The following is a 23,121-nucleotide window of genomic DNA, read 5'->3' as shown; positions in this document are numbered from 1 at the left end:
AGCTCAATGTTTTACAAAGATTGATTATATAAACCCAAATGTACAAATAGGAGCTTTTATAATCTGATATGACTCAGTCTTGGAAACTTACTGCATCTGTTTTGCAGTTCACTTGGTATCACATGACTCACTTAAATGGTTTAAACCCTGTCTAGTAGTGATCAAAGTTCATTTGGTTAGGGGTTTTTTTTGGTGTGTGGATGACTTTTTTCCACTTTGTTGTGGACTGATTGTCTTTCAGAACACTCAGTACAGCCTTTCTTATTCTTTTGAATCTCAAAAAGTGGTAGTTGTCTGTACAATTCAGCCTCCAGTCACACACGAGGGAAAGTTTTTTTGACCCGAAATAATATGCATGGAAGCACTTTTAACTGTAAAACCTCATATAAATATAAGGGTTTATTATTAATTCTCTTACTCCTACACATTAAAATTGAAAAAGGATAAACTATGGTGTCTCTTTAAAATCAACTGTAAAAGTCAACCCAAACTTTTAAAAGCTACCAGTGTAATTACTGAAAGCAAGCAAACACACAAAGAACATGTGTCCTCTGTCCACATGGACACTAACCCAGGTAATCAAATTTCTCAGCACAGATTTCTCTATTATTTATTAGGAAGTTATATTTAAAGGCTACAGATCTCTAAAGCAATGACACTTCTCTGTTTTACAAAAGAAACTTCTATCTTAACCTGTGAAAGTTTAGCTAATGAAGTAGACTAATGAGAAATTCTTTTAATACTTGTGTTTCCTTAATGATTATTGAAGTCCTTTGGGCCTTCAGGGTATTCATTCCTGCAGGTTCTTCTCTTGGCTTTCAAATTTTACTGATAGTCTTTATGCGAAATAGCTATAGTAGTTCTTAATATTCTTTTTTAGAGTTTGAATTTTTACGATCATGCAGTTAGAAACTCTGCTGTTTCCTGTCAAAACCTACATTCATCAGACTATGAACATGACAGTTTCCTGTTTTCTTATTAGCTATACAGCATCTTATGCTGTATTCTTCATAAGTTGTATAATATCTTACCACTTTCTTTTTCTAATTGCTATATACTTTCTTTGGGTCAGCATTGTTGAATACATGCAGAGAAATCTTAAAATTCTATCTCTTTGAAGCTAGTGAGAGGTTAAGATTTTGTTAGCTTTTTAAGTTGTAATGAGTGTGTCATAATGTCTTAAGTATTATTTAAATGAATTCTACATGTTTTTATTTTTTTACTCTGTCTCTTCATGCATAACATGATGAAGCAGTCCATATCAGGTAAGAAACAGTACATTATTGGGGTCTTTGTATATTGACACACCCCTCGGTCTGCTTATTAATATTCTTATTCACAAAGGATGGGATGAATAATTAGTATGTAAGAACTTTCTCAAGAATCCAGCCATCTTTTTAGTGTAGTTCCTTTATATTTCTTATGTGCCCACTCTTGTCAAGTCAGAATGCTGAGTTCTCGAATACAAAAATGATTAGGAAACCGTCTCCATCATCAAAGGCTAACAGAAAAGGTAGAATATATGTACAGCAACCTTTTGTTTCGTATTTTTCCGGACACTGCTAATTTTAAATACTTAATTGTAACTTGGAAAAAACTTAATCTGTAAATAATACACTCAAATATATATACCTGTTGCATCAAATATGTTATAAAAATGGTAATATTTTAAACTATTAATATCAAAATAATACCGGAAAGCAAAAAAGAAATACTTTTAAATGTAAAGGAAGCAGTTTTTATTTTTTTGTTTTTTGTCATTGGGTGATTTGGAGGTTTTGTTATGGTGAGTATAACTGCTTATCAAAATGGTCAGCTACATGGGCACCTGGGTGGTTCAGTAGGCTGAGTGTCAGGCTCTTGATTCCATCTCAGGTCATGATCCCAGGGTCATGGGATCAAGCCCCACTTGGGGCTCTTCGCTGAGCATGGAGCCTGCTTAAGATTCTGTTTCCCTCTCCCCTCGCTCTTCCTTGGCTCACACATGCAGAGGGATGTGCTTGTTCTTTATCTCTCTCTCTCTCCTCTCTAAAATTAAAAAAAAAAAAAAAGTCAGCTACAAATGAATTTGGAAGCAGTTTTTGAAAGGTTTTATTGATGAACTTTTTTTTAACGTGTTTTTATCATGGAAATGTTCAAACATTGACAAATGCAGGGAGAGTAAGTTTAATGAACTTTGTGTTACCTATCAGTGAACTTTAAAATTTTTTTTGTTTTTGAACTTTTTTTTTTTAACTATTTAAACAGAATCATACAGAATATACTCTTTAATATTAGGCTACTTGTGTTTGTAATTTATTTTAATGTGGCTATAGTTCATTTTTATTTTTGTATAGCATCCCATTATAAAAATAAATAACCCATTTTTTTTATTATTAATGCACATTTGTGCTGTTTCCAGTTCATGGAACTACCAAATAATGCTGCTGTAAACATTCTTTTACATGATGAACATTTTTAGGTATTTCTGTTGGGTCTTTACTTAAGAGTGGACATCATAGAGGATGTGTAAGTCCATTTCTTAGGAGATAATACCAGAGTTTTTTTAAGTTGTAAAAGCTTACGTACACAGCAGTTGCTCTTCATTTTCACCAGCACTTGATATTGTCAGTGGTTTATTTTAGTCATTATGTATACATATCATGTTGTGATTTCAGTTTGCATTTCCTGATGAATAGTGATGTTGTGCGCCTTTTCATGTATTTGTTGGCCATTTGGCTATCTTTTGTGTGAATTAGCTAGTCAGAACTTTTGCCTGTTTTTTCAGATTGTCTTTTTATGATTATTATTAACATATGAGAATTAGTTATGTATCCTACCTAAAGCTTTTTAGTGATAAATATGGCTAGTATTAATCCCATTCTATTCTTGACATCTTACTCTCTTGAAGGTGTCCTTGATGAAGAGAAGTTCTTCATTTTAATAAGGCTCGATTTATTTTTCCTGTCTTAATGCTTAGTGTAGCCTGTGGCCTATCTAGGAACTCTTTTCTTTCATGAATGGTCATGAAACCATTCACCTGTATTATCTACCACAAATAATGTTTTGTTTTGCTTTGCTTTTAATTTGGGTATAGTTGATACACATTGTTACACTAGTTTCAGGTGTACAGCATGGTGATTCATCTTCTGTATGCATTATGCTGTGCTCACCACATGATGACCTTATGCTTAGAATACAACTAAACTATTAAAAAAAAATAAAATATAGAATACAACTAAACAAATAATTGAAACTAAGAAATTTAGTATTTGCCATGGAAAATGCTTTGTTCCCCCAAAGATTTTGAGGCAGTTTGCATGAATATACATAATACAGAAATAACTGGATATTAGGTTAATCAAACCAAATTAAATTGCTGATACTTGACTTTCATTTACAAAAATGGCAGTATCGGATGCTTCACTCTGATAGTTAAAAAAAATTAGTTCTAAAGCAAAATCTAGTAAAATCAACATTCCTATTAGCACACAGAAATGCATATGGTATCAATGTGAGCCACATATTTGGTAGCTAGTACAAAGCAGGGAACATAACGTACTGAAGATTCATGGTTTTAGTAAGACAAAACCAAACCAATTCTTCTCTTCTTTCTTAACTTTGAAATACATTTCTTTTACTGGTCTGCCATTGGGGTAGAAAAATGAACTGAATAGGAAGGTGTTAGGCTAATGGCCTAACATCTAAGTAAGAGCAATTGTATAATGGACTAAAGCAGTGGAGTTCAAATACATAATTAGTGATTGGTGAGATCCCAAAATAGAATTCAGAAATACTAGTGACAATTATATGCCTTTCCAGCAGTCTTCCATAGATATTATTTCTTAGGCTTTTATTTAATATTTTTCTTTAAATATAAGATATATACAGAAAAATATACAAATCATGAGTGTCTAGCTTGATAAATTATCACAAAAATGAATGTGCCCATTTAACTACCACCTAGATCAAGAACTAGAACATGCCAGCATTTCAGAAGTCTTCTTGTCATTCTTCCCACTTACTGACTAGTTTTTAACCTTATACTAATGAAATCACACAGAATGCATTTGTTTGTGTTTGGCTTCTTTTGCTAAACAGTGTGAGCTTTATCCATGTTGTTCCCTGCAGCAGTAATCTGTTTGTTCATTTTTGTTGCTGTATAATGTCTCATTGTATGAATATACCATAATTTATTTAATCATACTATTTATAAACATTTGGGTTATTTCCATTGGGTATTATTATGAATAAAATTGCCATGAACCCTATTACAAGTCTGTATTATACTTGTTTCTGTTGTTCATACGCTTAGGAATGGGATTGCTGGGTGACTGTTAAAATTTATTGTTAAAACCAGGACACTTTTGAGAATGAAGATAGGATACCAGTAATAATTGCATTGTGGTAGCAGGTATAATCTAGGACTGTGCCAAGCAAACTGTAATTTTAGCTATTCTAGGTATAGGATATGTAGATGTTCAACTTTAGTAAATACTGTCAAACCATTTTCAGAAGTGCTTTTACTAACTTGTACCACCACTACTAAGAATCTATAATGAAGTTATTCAATATGATCAGTTAAGGGGCCATTAATTTGCTTTGACAACCAACCTGGCAGAAAGTAAGGCAAAGTTCTCTTGCAGAAATTAAAGAGCTTATGTTACAACACTTTAAAAAATAGTTTGGAAATATCTACTAAAGCTTAATGCACATATTCTCTATGACCCAGCAGTTATACTCCTGGGTATATACTCAAGAGAAATGAGTGCTTATATTCATCAAAAAAACATAAGAATATTCATAGCAGCATTATATGTAATAGGCTGGAAACAGCACAAGTGGCCATTAACATAAGATGAATAAATAAATTGTGACATATTTACATAATGGAATATTATGAAGAAGAATGAACTTTGCTATCCATGCCATCATGGGTGAATCTCACAGACATAATGTTGAGTAACAGGAGCCAGACACAAATGATTATATACCATATGATTCTTTATATTAGGTCCGAGAACAGGCAAAACTATTCTTTGGTGATAAATGTCAGAATAGTGGTTACCTTTGAAGGTAATCCCCAGGTGAGGAGAGGACACAAGGGGGCCTCCTGGGGTACTGGAAATGTTTTATATCTTGATCTGGGTGGTAGTTATATGGGCATAGACATAAGTAAAAATTTATCAACCTGTACACTTAAAATCCATGTGCTTTACTGTGTTTTATCTTTAAAAAAAAAAAAAAGCCTAGGGGAGCCTGGCTGACTCAGTTGGTAAGGCATGCAAATCTTGATCTCAAGGTTGTGAGTTCAAGTCCCACACTGGGTATAGAGATTACCTAAATATAAAATCTTTAAAAACAAACAAAGCAAACACACACACACACACACACACACACACACACACACACACACACACACACACAACATGAGCCTAAACATTTTCTTGGAACAGACATAGTCTCAGAGTTTTCTCAAGCAGTTTAGATATTATAGTATAGTGGCCACAAAAAAAATCACAGAAAATCTAGTTTTTTTAATTGATAGACTTCATTATGGAAGACAGTCTTAGGTTTACAGAAAAATTGACCAGAAAATGCAGGAATATTCTCCTTCAATGGGTTCCCTTGGTTTCCTCTGATATTAACATCTTGTGCTAGTGTCATATATAAGTTATAACTGATAAGCCAATATTGATACATTCCTGAAGTCCATATTTACATTAGGGTTCACTGTTTGGACTGTACATTCTGTGGGTTTTTACAAATGTTTAATGATACATGTCTGCCATTACATTGTCATACAAAATAGTTGCACTGCCTAACAACCCTTTGTTCTCTACCTATTCATTCCTTCCCTCCCTTTGAACTTCTGGCAGCCACTGATCTATGTACTGTCTCGATAATTTTGCCTTTTTCAAAATGTCATATAGGTGGAATCATACACTAATGTAGCCTTTTTTTTTTTTAATTTTTTTTAACGTTTATTTATTTTTGAGACAGAGAGAGACAGAGCATGAACAGGGGAGGGGCAGAGAGAGAGGGAGACACAGAATCAGAAGCAGGCTCCAGGCTCTGAGCCATCAGCCCAGAGCCCGAGGCGGGGCTCGAACTCACAGACCGCGAGATCGTGACCTGAGCTGAAGTCGGACGCTTAACCGACTGAGCCACCCAGGTGCCCCTAATGTAGCCTTTTCAGATTGACTTCTTTGACATAACAATATGCCTTTAAGATTCCTGTATGTCACATCCCCCATCTTCACACATCCCTAAGAGCCTAATATTAAACTGCTTTAACAGTTCCTCAGACCTACTATGCTGTCTGTTGCCTCCATACTTTGAGCACATACTTCACCTCTCTAATGGGGCTTTTCTGATGTGTGATACCATGTGATACTTTCTAACCAGAAAAAATAATTGATAGAGACTCAGGTATTCAGAGAGCAATCAGGACCCTACTTAAAGACCTGGAAAGGATTCCACTCTTAAAGGTATATTTCATTGCATGTGTGTTAAAGCTCCTGAGTTTCCCTGGATACAGACTTTGAGACCTGTCTAAAACTGGAGCACAATTACAGTAAAACTTTTCTGCTGTTCTGATGATAGAGCCTAGATCCAAAAGAAGCAGTAGACTAACAGTGGTAGTACCAAGGTCTGATAAGATAATCATGGGGATGTTTTTGAAAACATTGGCAGTAGTACCTAATCATTTTTAATACATGAAATTCCAAACAGAATTTTTTTTAAATTTTAGGTGTGCCTGGGTGGCTCAGTCAGTTAAGCATCTGACTCTGGACTTAGGCTCAAGTCATGATCTCGCAGTTTGGGAGTTTGAGCCCTACATCAGGCTCTGTGCTAACAGTGCAGAGCCTGCTTGGGATTCAGTCTCCCTCTTTCTCTGCTCCTCCCTCACTTGCTCTCTATCTCTGTCTCAAAATAAATAAAAATAAACTTAAAAAAATAGATTCTGTTAAAAAAGAAAGACATTCTTTAAATTTAAGCTTTATTTTAAAATGTTAATTTTGTGTTGCAGAAATCAGCCTAAAATTACTAATCTAGATAAAAAACATCAAAGTGTATTAGAGGTATCTTATCATTGTAGCATTGTCCTCACTGATTGCAAATTATATCTTATTGTAACAAAATGCTTCCTCACGCCCTCCTACAGATACAGTCACCTATGTGTGTTTCTCTCATATGACTGTTGAGTTGTATTAAGAAATATTTTTTCTATCAAGGCCTGTAAAGCTAGATCTATACTCCTAAGGTTGGACATATTATCCTTTAAAAGGTATTGTCTGTCACCTGGATATGAAGCTGATCCTCAGAATAAAATTTTAACTTAAAGGTTGACATTTGATAGGAGGAAAAGAAGAGAAGGTTCTGACTCTGTTTTATAAACACACATGGTCTCTCACTTTAATATAGACAGAGATGTTGGGATGTCTAAAACTGGATGGTGTTCCTTAGTGATGAATCCCCTGAAACACCTATGGGAACCAGATTTGAAACTAGATGGTGAAGTGTCATATCTTAAAATATTTACCACCCTCATAGTTCTTTGTATTTTTATTTGTTTTTTTTTTTCTCCCTACTTGTTTGTGTGTCCAGATCAGGCCATCATATTTTTAAAATTCAACAGTGGTCATTGTGATGATGGCAGTTATAAATTAATAAGAACATCTTAAGTTCAAATTTATTTATCCATACCAGATTTTCTTAACATGATTCTAATATAGTACATCCCTAAGTATGATCCATTTAGACCAGTGTCTCTCAAAATGTGATCTATGGATCATCCTATTCAGAATTATCTGAGGTACTTGTTTAAAATACAGATTCCAGAGCCCCACCTGCTGAATCCAGGTGTCTGAGAAGAGGGCCCAAGTATCTACACATTTTTAATATAATATTCCCAAGTGGTTCTTATACATAACACAATTTATAAATTGTTGGTCTAAAGAATTAGGAAGTCAAAGGACTCCAGAGTGACTCACCGAGTTGAATAGTCTGTCACATCATCTTTGTGGTAGGTTTTGGTTCTTTTAGGTGATATTTGGCAAATGGCAAATCTACTTAATGCCTAAAATCCCAAGTTATTTTTAAATGTTATAGAAATTAGAAGGCATTCATTAGAAGGAAACATTTTATTACACAGTAAACTTGTTATTTTATGTACTCATGTGTAAGAATAAAGTAATCTGAAGGACAGAATTAGATTATGTATTATATTTTTCTAAAACATCTTCTAGTTCAGTAGGCCAAAGTTATTTAAAAATCCTTTTTCTAGAGAGAGAGAAACCAAGAAAGAGACTCTTAACTATACAGACCAAACTGATAGTTAGCAGAGGAGAGGTGGGTTAGGGGATGGGTAAAAGAGGTGATGGGGATGGAGGAGTGGAGATTAAGGGCTTATTGTGATGAGCCCTGAGTGATGTATGGAATTGCTGAATCGCTGTATTAACACCTTAAACTAACATAACAGTGTATGTTAACTATACTGGAATAAAAAGAAAACAAAAGAGAATCTCAACCATCCCAGCAGTAGTCAAGGAAACACAATGACAATAATAATGCCTCTTATAATGGAGGAAAATGTGTAATGGTCATGCTGGCCAAGGCTATATATAGTAGGCATGCTCAAATATTCCTGGTAGCAAAATAAAAACTATTGAAAATAAATGTGATATTTATTAAGAAAAAAATATATAAAAATAAAAATCCTTTTTCATTTGCTTCCAGATAGCTAGGTGATGACAAGACAACACAGGAGTCCACTAACTTATTCCCAGTATTTAAGACATTTTTTAAGATAATTACAATTTTGTAAAATACATATTGGAAATTTTTTCTTAGAATTATAAAGAACCTGCTCTACTGTCTTTACAGTTGAGAAATTAATATCATTGTGATTCTTAATCTTTTATATTAAAAAATGTTTTTGTTTTTGGCTGGATGCTTTATCTTTTCTTTGTTCCCGGTGTCCTGAAATCTCATTGTGAGGTACCATGGTATAAGTGTACTTTTATCCACTGTGGTGGATACTTGACAGGCTTTTTTAATCTCAAAGCTCATGTCTTTCAGGTCAGAGAAATACATGTCTGAAACCTCTTTTTTTTAGCCTATCCTGAGGTTGTTTTTTGTTTTATGTTTTTGTTGTTGTTGTTGTTTTACATGGAAGCAGTTTCTTCAGAGGAAATAAATGATTTTTAAAGAGTTTTCTTTTCCCCAGATAGTCTATTTCCTCCTAGTTGCCTCTCCCCCTACCCCCAGCATCTCTTAGATGCTTCCCCTCCCACCCACCCCCCAAATGCCTGCTAACATTTGACTCCCTGCTCAAATTCTAGGCCTGGAGAACTTAAGCTGGCAGGAAGTCCTGAATGCCTGGGTAGAGTTCATTGACTGTGATCTAGCTGAGAGCCTTCTCTGGGGGAAATCCTAAGATCACCAGAGAAGAGTCCCTTTGCTTAAAATTCCAAAGATTCCTGGTGCTTCTATTTCCTTGGTGAATCTCAAAAGTACTTCCGTTCACATTCAGTGACTTTGAAACCTATTTCTAATTTCACCTTGAAAAATAATACTTTTTAAATCTTTTTCACAATATGAGTGTGTTACTGGCATTTCATAAAGTTACGTTTTGTTGTTATTTTATAATGATGTTCCAACAGTCTTTAACCAAAAATTAGAAAAGACAAGGGGCCACAGAAGGGTATGCTAAAGTACGTATGTGTACTTTTCAAGACAGAGAGTGAGTCCATAGCTTTTGTCAGATTCCTCATCCCATGACTGACCCAAAAGAGCAAGCAAAGCCAACCAAGCAAAACACTGCCTATCAGGTAGTGGTCCTTACTCTGGGATGTGCATCAGAATTATTCTGGTCTTTTGAACATATACGCTGCCAAACCTTACCCTATAGCAGGAGAAAGTTTCAGGAGAAGGCATTTAAGTGAACTGCTCTTTGTGCTCACTTTGTCAGCACATAAACTAAACAGATAGCTTCTTGTTTCAACCACCACATAGTGGAGTTGGCTCAGAACAGCTTGGTTGTACTACTGAAAGATGGTGTCCATTTCTATATACCACCCCCACATAGGCAGTTGTTCATGGTTTAGAAGGTCTTTTATTGTGAATAATTAAGAGTTCAATTTCAGGTAAATCATCTCCTTTCTCACTCAGGCCCATTTGGTTTGAGCAGAAGATCTACCACAGTGATTCTCAAACTGAGGTATCAAGATCTTCTGAGATGTTTGTAAAAAATGTTTCATTCTCAGAATTTTGATTCCTTAGATCTGGGGAGAGATTCTGCATTTTTAATAATCACCCTTGGTTGTCCTGATGCAGATGATCAGTGGACTGTATATTGAGCTTTGCTAATCTAATTTTATACCAATAATAATAATATCCATGGAAGTTTTTTGGGGGGAGTAGGGTTGAAAAGATTAATAGTCTGGTTTTTGTTGTTTAAATATAATTAGCTCTGAAAGTCTTGTGATAAGGATCAGCAGTACAGCTCTTAGATCCAGACACCCAAGATTTTACACTTTAGAAGGCCCAGCTCTGGCCTTTCTCCAGCCAAACCTCTCTTCATGGGATGAGGATTCCCCCAGGACATCCTGACCTGAAGTTCAGGCCCTTATAGAGTGCATTATGGGTTCTCAGTACCCTGGAATTCCTTGCCTAAATGTCCACTTTCAGGGCCTATACAGGCCTTGTCCCTCTCAGAACCAGTGTGCACACTCCTAGGTCCAGGATATAACTAAGGGATAGCTTCAATTTTACCAGACAGTCCCTTACCTTCACCTTTTTCTTCTCTCCAAAATTCCTTTATGCTGTTGCTATTCTTTATTAGCAGTTCTCAAGTATAGAAGCTTTAATTGCATCCCCTTGACATTGAGGAAATAACCCTTCAACCTGGAGTTAGTTTTATATAATGTTTGAGGTCACTTATTACATCTGATATGAGTCTGTAGTTTTTTAAATGCAATAAATTTTGTTAGAGCTACAGCTTTCCAAACAATTGGGAAGTTGCGGTTCCTCTGCCACACTCCTTTTGTAACAGCCAGGGAAAAGGAAGACATATGTTCCATATTATTTCTTCAAAAGGGTCTGGGAAAAAAGAAAGGAAGAGATTAACTGACATAATTTAACACTTGGAGCTATAAATCATGTGTTGCAATATGGTGATAGGATATTGCATCAGAACGTGGCAGTTGTAGTAATGCAGTGGGTATCACAATTAAGGGGAGGTCTTTGTGGTGCTCTGTGCCCTTTCCCTAAAAACTTAAAACTTTTAGTTTCCCTAAAAACTTTCTGCTCTGCCAGGGGAAAAGGTATTACTTAAATTACACTGTACCTCACTGTAATTTCGTTCTCTTGACCTAGGGCATAGGACTTCCTTTGTGGTTGAAGGTTTGCCTGAGGCAGACATTGCTGTACTGAGTCTCAGCATCCCTCTTGTTTCCCATTGTTCCCACACCAGCAGGGAAGTGCTGAGGTTTCTTCACTTCTTCCTGGAAGTCTGTCGGGGAAGCTGGGAGGTGTTATGGCAAGGCTGTAATCTCTTTACTCTCAGAACCGTTAGTTTTGAAAGTATATGTAACATTTCCTGAATATTTCACATAGGCTTTATCTTAAGATTTGAAAGATAGCGAGTGACCAGGAAATTGTCCCTGAGAAACAAAGTTGAAGGTTGATAGTAATGGTAAGGGTAGAAGGCATGGGATGTATTTCAGCAAAAATTCTTGCAAGTCAAGGTAGATTTTGATAGTTTTTTTCTCTTAATGTTTTTGTTTTTAACTCTTCTGCTCTATTGTAGGAGAAAATGCATGGTGTATGGGAGAAATAAAACAACTGACAATATCAGCATTAAATTTCATATTTAAAACCTCACCTTTTGAGAACAGGGCTGATGTCTCAATTATATGGTAGTAGAAATGGTAGGATCCATGGTTTTGGATTTGGGAATTTGTGAGAACTCAGGCAAAGAAGTGGGAGATAATACAAAGAAATCACTTCTAATCCTGATAAAGCTGGTTTTGGAAAATGTGGTTTAGAAGTATGACAACAATGGGTTTTTCATTGCTGAGCTCTAGAATTAGACTTTCCCACCCAGTAACAGGTAGCATATAACATCCACAGCCCTTCCCATGTGAAGGTCTGGCTGTGTGAAACTCCTGGGATAGCCAAAAGTTGGATCTGAAGGTGGAAAGAGAAGAGAAATAGGTGAGCAATACATGTCATTCTTCTCCCCTCTTGCCTCATGAGAGAAGTTGCTCCTTCTCCCTAAGGAGGAGTAGGGGAGAGAAGGCAAAATGATATATTACTGGCATTCCTCCCATGCAGAGAGAAATCTAACTAGTGGGACGAAGCATTCCTGCCCTGAGTGAGTCTTTGGTTGTCGTTGGGATATTATAATAGGATGGAGACTCATAGCAAATTTTCATCTTTTGTAACAGAATTATGGAGTCATGCTCTCAAAAGTCAGCGTGTATGATAGTTCAGAGTATGGTCTTTAAGTCCATATCTTCTAGAGATGCATGCTAAAATATTTACAGGTAAACTGACAGAATGTCTGGGATTTACCTCAAAATAATCCAGGGACAGTAACAAGATTGTCCATGTTGTGTTAGTTGTTGAAATATGTCCTCAGCAAGTTATTCTACCTGAGTTTACATTTCCTAATCTCTAAATGGGGATGATGAAATCTACCACATAGGACTGTTGTGATCATTCAATTAAAATAAGTTATATGCCCATTACATAACATACAGGAGGCACTCAAAAATTAGTAGTAACTATTTTATATATAAATGGAAAAGAAATCAAGGCATCTTATCTTTTAAACATGAAACATTTGCTTTCTTGGTGTTTGTGTTTCCTCCAGTTGAGAATATTAACTTGGATTTTGTTTTGACAGCTCAGGTGCCTAAAAGGACAGAGGGTCTTCTCAGGCCAGCCTCCTTTTGATGGAATCCACATTGTCAACCATTTAATAGGAGATGATGAATCATTCCATTCCTCTGATGAAGATTTTATAGATAATTCTTTACAGGAGAGTGGTGTTGGTTTTACTTTGCACAGAAAATCTGGCCCAACGTCTTTGGACCCCACTGTGGCAGATGGTAGTGAAAGCGAAACAGAAGACAGTGTGCTGGAGACCAGAGACAGCAACCAAGTGGCTCGAAAGGAGCAGTCCCCAAGAAAAGAGTCGTACTCAACCACTGTCTGACCATCACTGTGAACTAGACTGTGGGGTTTTTTAAGGGACCGGTTATCATATGATTAAGGGTTTTTGGAACATATCTGTTTCATATGTACATACTTATATACATACATACATACATACATACATATATATATATATTTTACAGTCTGCCTTTTTATCTTTGCCAAATCTTCACCACTGACTTACCATTGCCATAAAGTAGACTGGAATATGGTTAATGGGAAAAATAAGATTCTAACAGTATTACTGAATATTAATGTTTCTTATTTAGAAAATTCAATTATGTCTATATGTGGGAAGCATTTTCAAGTTCAGAACAATGGAAAATTGGATTTTCTTCAGACAAAACTGCTTTTGTGCAATATTTCACGCTCATTCAACAAATGATTATGTTTATCAATTTGTTTTCATAGCAGCTGTCTGTAAACATTTGACCAAGATATACATATAATTTATCTTGTGTTTTTGTGTTGGGGGAATTTTTTTTTTCCAGTTAAAGTTACTGTTTTAGTAGTGGGCCACTGAAAGCTCCCAACCACAAAGGCTTTTTTTCCATATAATTTTACAAACACAAAATTATGGTCATCTGTCTTGAGAGTTTTAAGTTTTGTTTTAATTTCTAACTTTTATGTGCATATGATGCTTCCATGCGTTGCCTACTGGTCAGAGTAGTAGGTTAACTACAAATAAATTGTGTTGTCCATATTTATAAATCTGTATCACCCAGTACTGAACATCATTTTATATGGAGAATGTATGTGTTGCAAAATGACTGCCTTCAGCATTCTAACAGGACTTCTGTAAATAATAGGTTAAAAGAAAATTGAAAATGAAACCAAACACTAATATTTTAATAGCTTTAGTATTTTGCTTAGTATTCAACACTAGCAGATTCATAAGTTAACTAATGCTTGCTTCAAAAACACTATTGGTGACATATTTTACTTCATGTGTATATAACTAATAAATTTTTCATGATTAAAGAGGTTATAGCACATATTACTTAGTGCTGATATCTACTTAATATAATTTAAGCAATGGACTGATGTCCAAGATACACAAAAATTATATCTGCAAATAATCTACAAGCATTATCTTCAGATTCTCTTGTTACTAATCCATAGATGAAGCCATAAGAATTCTTTCCTACCAGTTCTTCATTTTTATCGTCTAGACTTTTTTCCTAGAAATCTGAATGCCTGTCATTGATAGATTGGTGGAATACCATATTACACTTAGATTGTGTAAAGATAACAACAATGTGTTGATTGGATGCTTTCCACTCTCATTTTCTTCAGCAGCCTATGAAAAAAATGGCCTTCAAGGATAAGAGGAAAGTAGAATTCTGTATATATGGAGATGCAACTTTGCACAATATGTTGCATGCAGGAAAAAATTTTATATGACAGAATGGAATAGAAAAGACAAAATAGTTTTGTACCTAAAACTAGGAGTTAAGCCTTATGGTATATCATGGAGTAGGCTTTTCCAGCAAGCCTTTTGTAGGCTTGAGAAACAAGCTTGAAAATATGCCTGTTTTGTCCATATCACCAGGTTAAATTCTAGTGATTAATTTACCTGTGGTCACAAATTAGTAAGTAGCAGAGCCAAAATGTTAATCGATATGTCTGACACCAAGCTGAAAAGCCTCAGCTAATGGATTTCTCAATTCTCTACTTTTCTGACAATGTGATTGAAATGTTTCCTGAATATATATAGATCTATATCTATGTATAGATACTAGTATCAACACTCATAAACTCTACACAGCTTATGAGTGTAGATACTGTTACTAGAATCATCTGACCGGTGCTTTTGGGATATTCTTTGGGGGTTCAGTACTGTTAGCCTAGAGGCTCTTGATGCCCAGGTAAAATGAGATGAGTCATGGCTACATGATTGCTTTGACCCCCACATTAAGAAATCTAAATGATCTAGACCAAGGGTCAGCAGCTACAGCCCATGAGCCTATTTGAGCCAGCTTCCTGTTTTTACATGACCCACAAAAATAAGAGTGGTTTTTAATTTTTAGATACTTGGGGAGAAAAATCAAAAACACAAAATCATATGAAATTGTGTCGATACATAAAATTTTTTGGACCTTACCTCCATGCTTATCCATTTACATATAGTCTATGGCTGCTTTTGTGCTACCATGGCAGACTTGGGTAGTTTCAACAGAGACTGTATGGCACAAACAGCCTAAAATAACTACTATCTGGCGCTTTAGAGAAAAAGTCTGTGGACCCTTGGTTTAGATACTGTAAAATGTAGGTTAATTCTTAAGTTTGTCTTAGTAGAAGATTGAACTACTTGCTTTTGCTGTTGAACTAATGGTTTGGAAGCCTAAAATGTCCTAGTGATTCTTTTTTTTTTTTTTTTTTAATTTTTTTTTCAACGTTTATTTATTTTTGGGACAGAGAGAGACAGAGCATGAACGGGGGAGGGGCAGAGAGAGGGAGACACAGAATCGGAACCAGGCTCCAGGCTCTGAGCCATCAGCCCAGAGCCTGACGCAGGGCTCAAACTCACGGACCGCGAGATCGTGACCTGGCTGAAGTTGGACGCTTAACCAACTGCGCCACCCAGGCGCCCCTGTCCTAGTGATTCTTAAACTCATAACTATTCAAAATGGAAAATGTTCCAGCTGTTTTATATCATGAAGTCTTTGATGCCACCGAAAATTTTGGAAGGATGTCTGTACCTTTGGAAATGGAGAAAGACAGGGAAGAATTCCAGAATCCCAGCACTGTTCTTTCAAGCATGCGTATTGACCTTTAGGGTATGCCTCAGTGAGTCAATGTTTTAATTTGACTTTAAGGACTTCTTTCTAGAATTGTGGTAAATTTGAAAGATATTCTCAGAGCATTTTCTAAGTACTGTTTTCTGGTTAGGAATTAGGTTTTAAAAGAATCATGGTAAATCTTAATCCATTGATATTCTTATAATTTGGACAGTGAAAAAATAGAAACAACAATCGTCTCATGCAAGAGCTTTGATTCAAATACTCCTTAGAAAGGTTTAAAATCTTCCTGGTTTTTTGGATGCAATAGGTTACTATGCCCTAATTTGACATTCAAATTAAGACTTCTGAGGTATTGGAAAATGTTCTCTTGATAGATTTTATTTAGTCTCTGGTACTTTGTGTCATTTAAATGTTACTCAGTTAAACAGCTAGAGTTGAAGAATATTCAGGGAGGAAAAAGTGAATAAAATAACAAACTCACACAAAAAAGTACTCTCTCAGGATAGCTACCTTCATGTCATTGCTATCTAGGTTGAAACGCCAAAGGTAAAGGCTACAGGTGATCTGAATAAAGTGGAAATTGCATTGAGGTGATGAAACAGAACTTTTAGATCAAGCAAATATTTCAACAGCCTTTTAAAAATCATTGGTAAATTTTTCTTCCTGAAAAAAGCAGTCAAAGATAAAACATTGCACAATTTCTTCCCTAATGGATATTACATACTCAGTGTTTGATTATTAATTGAGATATCAAGTCTCAATTAACTGGCAGGCTAGTTTGGAAGAAAAAAAACCAACTTTGTCTTAGCTCAGAGCTTGCAGCTTGTTACTCTCCAGATAGTGCCTTTGAAAACAAAGTCTAGGCCTTTTAAAGTATTTTATTTCTAACATCATAAATGAATTGGTTCCATATTCTCCTTTATCTTTTACATAATACATTAAAATTTTCAGATTTAAAGTAAAATAAGTATATGAATCGTATTTTGGTAAAGCCCTTTCGTGGCCAGCTTGATTATTGCGTAGTACCAGACGTCAACAGCTAATGGTTTATGAAATCGTTGATTTACTTTATTAAAAGTGTACTTTAGCCTGAAAGTTATTGCTGCTCTATCATTAACAAAACAGTTTTTTAAACTAATTAATTTTAATTGAATTCATTTTCCTGAAATTAAAATTCCTGGTTAAAAGTGGAGTGGATGCTATTTATATCCAACTTTTTACATCACATTTTCATTGATGTGTACCGTACCTATCCTTTCTTTTCACTCCAAAGAAAAGATGATAAAATAATGCATTAGATATACTATAGAGATGCACAATTGTAATGTTTTTCATTTTACTGTTGGAATTTCTTATTATAACATTGTATGATAACCTGAAATGTTTACTTGTGCCTTTGCTTTAAACAATTATTAAAGTTTTTCATTTTATAAGAATTTCTGTTTCCTTAAACGATTCAACCTAAAAGGGGAGAGGCATGAAAACACTGTTAAAAAATGCGTGGCTTAATATCACATATTCACTAATGAGGTTTGTGTTCCGTGCGTAGAAGGACCATATCTGCCTGGCCCACCCATGTATAATTAGTGCCAAACACAGAGCCTGGTACATGACATTTTTCAATTTAGTGAAAGGTAACATACCTAGATTTGTTACTTTCTTCAAGAAACATGGTGTTTGAAAATATTAATAGTGATATTTTCGTCTCACATTGCATTTTAGGTGATTGATTAGCAACTAAGTTAATAAATATATTCAGATATCTAATTTGAATGTGCTATTGTGAAAAGAAAGTTATGCTTCCTGCATCTTTATCACAATGTTAATATCATTTAGTTCAGAAGCAGTAGTTCACTATATATTCTGCTTTATTCCTAAAGGGTTTAAGACACTTTATAAAGGTATATGATATATGACAAGATAGTCATAATCCAGAGTCTGTCCACCTTGACACTATTGACTTTTGAGGCCAAATTGTGGCAGGAAGCTGTCCTGTACATCATAGGGATGTCTAGTAGCATCCTTGGCTTATACCCACTAGATTTCCAGTAACCACCCCTCCTTCAGTTGTGACAACCCAAAAGGTCTCCAGTTGTTGCCGATGTGCCCTGTAAGGAGGAGTGAGAATGGAAATCACCGCTGGTTGACGATCTGTGGTATAAATTTAGAAGTGGGTCAAAAAACAACCAGTAGAACCCAAACTAAAAATACATACATTTATTGAAGATAGATTGCAAATTTTGACTCTTTGTAGTAGTCAGTATGAAAAGTAACACCTGAGCCATAAGGTGCCAGTTCACACTTATTAGGATGGCAATTGAAAAGAAAGTGTTGGCAAGGATATGGAAAAATTGGAACTCATACATTGTTGGGAATGTAAAGTGGTGCAGCCATTGTGAAAAGTTCTGGCAGTTCCTCTGAAAAGTTGAACAGAATTACCATATGATTCAGCAATTCCACTTCTAGGTATATACTAAAGAGATTCATGGGGCGCCTGGGTGGCTCAGTCGGTTGAGCGTCTGACTTCGGCTCAGGTCATGATCTCACAGTTTGAGCCCCGCATCAGGCTCTGTGCTGACCGCTTGCTCAGAGCCTGGAGCCTGCCTCAGATTCTGTGTCTCCTTCTTTCTCTGCCCCTCCCCTGCTCATGCTTTGTCTCACTGTTTCTCAAAAATAAATAAATGTAAATAAATAAATAGAGATTCAAACAGATATTTGTACACCAGTGTGTTCATAACAGTATTATTCACAATAGCCAAAAGGTAGAAACAACATGACCATTATTATTTTTATTATTATTATTATTTTGAGAGTGTTTGAGCTAGGAAGAGGGGCAGAGGGAGAGAAAAAATCTTAAGTAGGCTCTACACTCATAACCATTATAAACAGATGAAAGTAAATAAAATGCAGCATACATACAATGGAATGTTACTTAACTATAAAATGAAATTCTAATACTATAATGGAGTATTACATGGATGTACTATATGGATGAACCTTGAAAACATGCTAAATACAATAAGCTCAATACATAATATGTTTCCACTGATAGGAAGTACCTAGAATAACAAATCCAAAGAGACAGAAATAAAGTAGATGTTACAAGGGATAAGGGTGTAGGGGAAAGGGGAGTTAGTGTTTAATAGATACAGACATTTTTGGGGTGATGAGAAAGTTACGAAAATGGATAGTAGTGATGGCTGCACAACACAGAATGCAATGCTGCTGAATGGTACGCTTAAAAATTGTTAAAATGGTAAAAGTTAGGCATGTTAATAAAGTCAGCTTATAGTTAGATATGTTCAAATAAAGATATATCGAAGGGGGAAAAAAACCTAAAATCTGAGTACTTATAGGGGTGCCTGGGTGGCTCGGTTGAGCGTCTGACTTCAGCTCAGGTCATGATCTCACAGTTTGTGGGTTCAAGCCCCACATCGGGCTCTGTGCTGACAGCTCAGAGCCTGGAGCCTGTTTCAGATTCTGTGTCTCCCCTCTCTCTTCCCCTCCCATGCTCATGCTCTGTCTCTCTCTCAATAATAAATAAACGTTAAAATTTAAAAAAAAAAAATCTGAGTAGTTATAAAACTACTGAAAAATTTTTTAGATGTAGATTTCTAACTACTGTGGCTCCAGTTTGTGTTGTAGAAACCTGAACAAATCACAGAATTCTATGGCCTCCTTGCTGCTCCTTAAACACCTTACTCCCATCCAGAGGCTTGCCCTTCCTGGAATGGTGTTTGGGTGCATTCCCACAAGGCTAGCTCCCCACCGCCTCCTGGTTTCTGCTCAGGTATCACCCACATAGGAGGCCTTACCTGACCATTCCTTTTTAAGTGTCTTCCCAGGTTTATTTTTCTCCATAACTTTGACAACTATGTGACATTGTATACATTTTACATTTTCATTTTTCTTGTCTACCCACACAAGAATAAAAACATTACGATTTTATCTCTATCCCCAGTTACTCAGAATAGTGCCTTGGCTCACAATAAATATTTCTTGAATGAATGAATGAATGAATGAATGAATGAATGAATGCATGCATGAGTAGTTGAGTAAATCATTACACCTCATTTTGTTTATTATTAAAATGGGATAAACATCTTTGGAAACATAAATACCAGGGGAAAATCCAGAATCCCAGTGCAGCCAGCCTAGCCCCAGAGACCTCTAATTACTGAATACTGCTTTCGCACAGGACATCAAGCAGGCACTGATGAGGAGGCCAAAGAGGAACCAGACCACCTCCTGTCTTCACACGTGGAATGAGAGATGTAAGTGTACAGATACAGGGGCGCCTGGGGGCTCAGTCAGTTGGGCGACCGACTTTGGCTCAGGTCATGATCTCGCAGTCTGTGAGTTCGAGCCCCACATCGGGCTCTGTGCTGACAGCTCAGAGCCTGGAGCCTGTTTCAGATTCTGTGTCTCCGTCTGTCTCTGACCCTCCCCCATTCATGCTCTCTCTCTGTCTCAAAAATAAATAAACATTAAAAAAAAAATTAAAAAAAAAAAGTGTACATATACAATGTCGTGGGAATTCAAAGGTTATTGTCCAGAATGGGGGAATGGTCTCCTTTGACCTCTTCCCTGCTCCCTGCCCATCCAGAAGCCCCATATTGCACCATGGCAGGGCCTATGATCCCTGTCCCAACTGCCTAGTGTGCCCCACTGTCTCCTATCCAATGACCTGCTCATACATAGGTGCTAATATCTCCTGATTTGAGTGTGTGGTCACAGCCCTCCTTGCACTCTAGATTTCACCAAAGATATCTAGAAATGAAACATCTTCAAGCAGTGTGTGGGATCTCAGGCCCAGAGAACCATTCTAAATCCTCCTGAGTCGACTCTCAGAAGGTAGCTGCTATTGTGTCCATGTAAGATCTGTCACCCAGGCTGGCCGCTTTTTCAGAGGCTGTGAGGGATCTTTTCTGAGGCTGTCCTCAGTAACAGGAGAGATTGGGGCCAGGTGGAAAGAAACTAGTTGGCTTTAAAGATATTTCTCTAATTTTTTTTTTAAAGGAAATGCATACTGTACACATGAGAGACTCCAAGGCCGAGAGATGCTGTGGCAGTTGAGATGCACCTGGGAGCCCCTAACTGTTCCCTGCCTCTGCTTCAGGGGGTGGGACAGCAGCCACTGCACACAGCCCTTCACAGCAGATGGGAGCAGAACAGACAGTCAAGTCACCGTGCCTTGAGCCTGGTGTCTCCTACCCAGCCAAGGACTCTTCCTCCTCTTCCGGCAGAGGCTTTTCTGGTCTCTGCCCCTCCCACTCCAGGACTGGACTAGGTGCCCCTCTTGGTGTTTGCTGTATATCTCCCTTCAAGATACTCTGCCTAACCTCCATGAGGCTGACTCTTCCCCATGAGTAGAAGGGACCGCATGTATATACCCCACTGTCCTGCATTGTCACATCTATTTTATATGCTTCAAGGTCCAGCTTCTGCCCCTGTTCCTTCACCAGAGCACAGGACTGTACCAACTATGCTCCATTTACAGAGTTTAAAACTTTTGGTGCATTAATAAATGTTCATCTCTGCAGCCTCCTTACTACCAGATAAGCTTCTGGTCAGGCTTAGGCTGCTCAGCCTAAAGGAGTCTCTGAGCCATATCTCTCCCCTGCCTCCTCAGCCTGACTGAGCTCCCGCCAGTGCTGCAAAAGCAAACTGCCAGGTGAGGAGGTGGAAAACCAAACAGTAGGGAGTCATGATGTTAAACAAAAATTTATAAATATGAAGAAAAATGTCATGCATCTCCCCCCAGATACAGTCTAGCTCTGCCCTTTCCTGGCAAACTACCTTCCAGTTGTGCTCTTTGGAGGGGTGTTCCCGGCGGGCAGCAGCCTGGGCCAATGCTGGGATTTGAGTAATCACAGGCCCAAGTGGGGCGTGTGGGAAGGCGTGCTGTTTGGTCTGGCTCACAGCCCTTGATACTCTGTGGCTATTTTAAACGGATCCCACAGCCTTTCATTTGCTTCACTAATTTCTCTAAAATAGAATTGTCTATTTGTGGGTCAAAATTGGAGAAGCTTCTTGTTCATCACCAAACTGCTCTTTGGTGAGACTGGAGACAACACATGTGCCAAAGCCCAAAAGGGCTGGGCACATAGTAATTCAGTAAGTGCTCAATCGATGTTAGCTAAATGAGAAATTGTGCATGGCATCTCTCTCTGAATCCCTGGAACCAATCAATACAGGCCACTCAGAAAATAGTTACTGATTTGAAGTGCTGACCTGACAGTCTCTATTTCCTAATTTCTGCCAGTGGTGGGTAATAATATTAGTTGTTGTTCTTGTTCTTTTTGTTGTCATTATTGTTGTTACCACACGCCCTAAAATCACATACCCCAAAATGGCTTACAACATCTTTTCTCACTCATGCTACGTGTCCGTCAAAAATTGCCCGCTGCTCTGCTCTACATTGTTTTCACTCTAGGACCCAGGCTGGTGAAGCCACTTCTATTTTGAACATTGCTGATTGTTATGGCAAAGGGAAGAGTGGTATGAGTTCCCCATGAGTGATATGGTTCCCCAAACTTTGGCTAGGAAGTGATCTATATCACTTCCAGCCATATTTCATTAGCTAAGGTAAGTCACATGATTCAGACTCCCCCAGAGAGAAGTGAATATTTGGAAACGTACTTACTATGTTAACTATTCTAAATACATTTTTTTAAAAATGTTTATTTATTTTTGAGACAGAGAGAGACAGAGCATGAACGGGGGAGGGTCAGAGAGAGGGAGACACAGAATCTGAAACAGGCTCCAGGCTCTGAGCTGTCAGCACAGAGCCCGACGCGGGGCTCGAACTCACGGACCGCGAGATCATGACCTGGGCCAAAGTCGGCCGCTTAACCGACTGAGCCACCCAGGCGCCCCCTAAATACATTTTTTAAATAATGACTTTATTATGATATAATTCACACACCCAAAAAATTGGCCTTCTGGAGTATACAATTACACGATTTTTAGTATACTCACAGAGTTATTCAACCATCATCACTAATGACAGTGGCTCACGAATTTCAGAATATTCACATCAATTTCAGAATATTTTCATCACCCCCAAAAAGAAACCCCACACTCATTAGTGGTCACTCTCTATTCTCACCTTCCCTCAGTCCCTACTATTAGTAGGTAGTTACTAGTCTACTTTGTTTCTATAGATTTG

General features: G+C 37.0%; 1 protein-coding gene across 18 annotated transcripts in view; it reads left to right on the top strand.

Annotated features, from left to right (window-relative positions):
- Positions 1 to 20,986, top strand: part of EVI5 (ecotropic viral integration site 5) — a 241,613-nt gene extending 220,627 nt beyond the window's left edge. For 14 of the 18 annotated variants that reach the window (XM_045036194.1, XM_045036193.1, XM_045036209.1 and 11 more), the window contains one exon: positions 12,896 to 17,386. In XM_045036194.1, coding sequence (XP_044892129.1) covers positions 12,896 to 13,207 — 312 coding nt within the window. In that variant the 3' untranslated portion in view covers positions 13,208 to 17,386. Of the gene's footprint in view, positions 1 to 1,252; positions 1,266 to 12,895; positions 17,387 to 20,148; positions 20,225 to 20,969 lie in introns of those variants that run through there. The other 4 variants (XM_045036203.1, XM_045036205.1, XM_045036204.1 and 1 more) reach the window with 4 other exon arrangements.
- Positions 20,987 to 23,121: the final 2,135 nt, after the last annotated feature.

The sequence above is a fragment of the Felis catus genome, chromosome C1, assembly GCF_018350175.1.
Source record: "Felis catus isolate Fca126 chromosome C1, F.catus_Fca126_mat1.0, whole genome shotgun sequence".
Classification (NCBI taxonomy): Eukaryota; Metazoa; Chordata; class Mammalia; order Carnivora; family Felidae; genus Felis; species Felis catus.
This window is presented reverse-complemented; position numbering and strand designations above follow the sequence as displayed.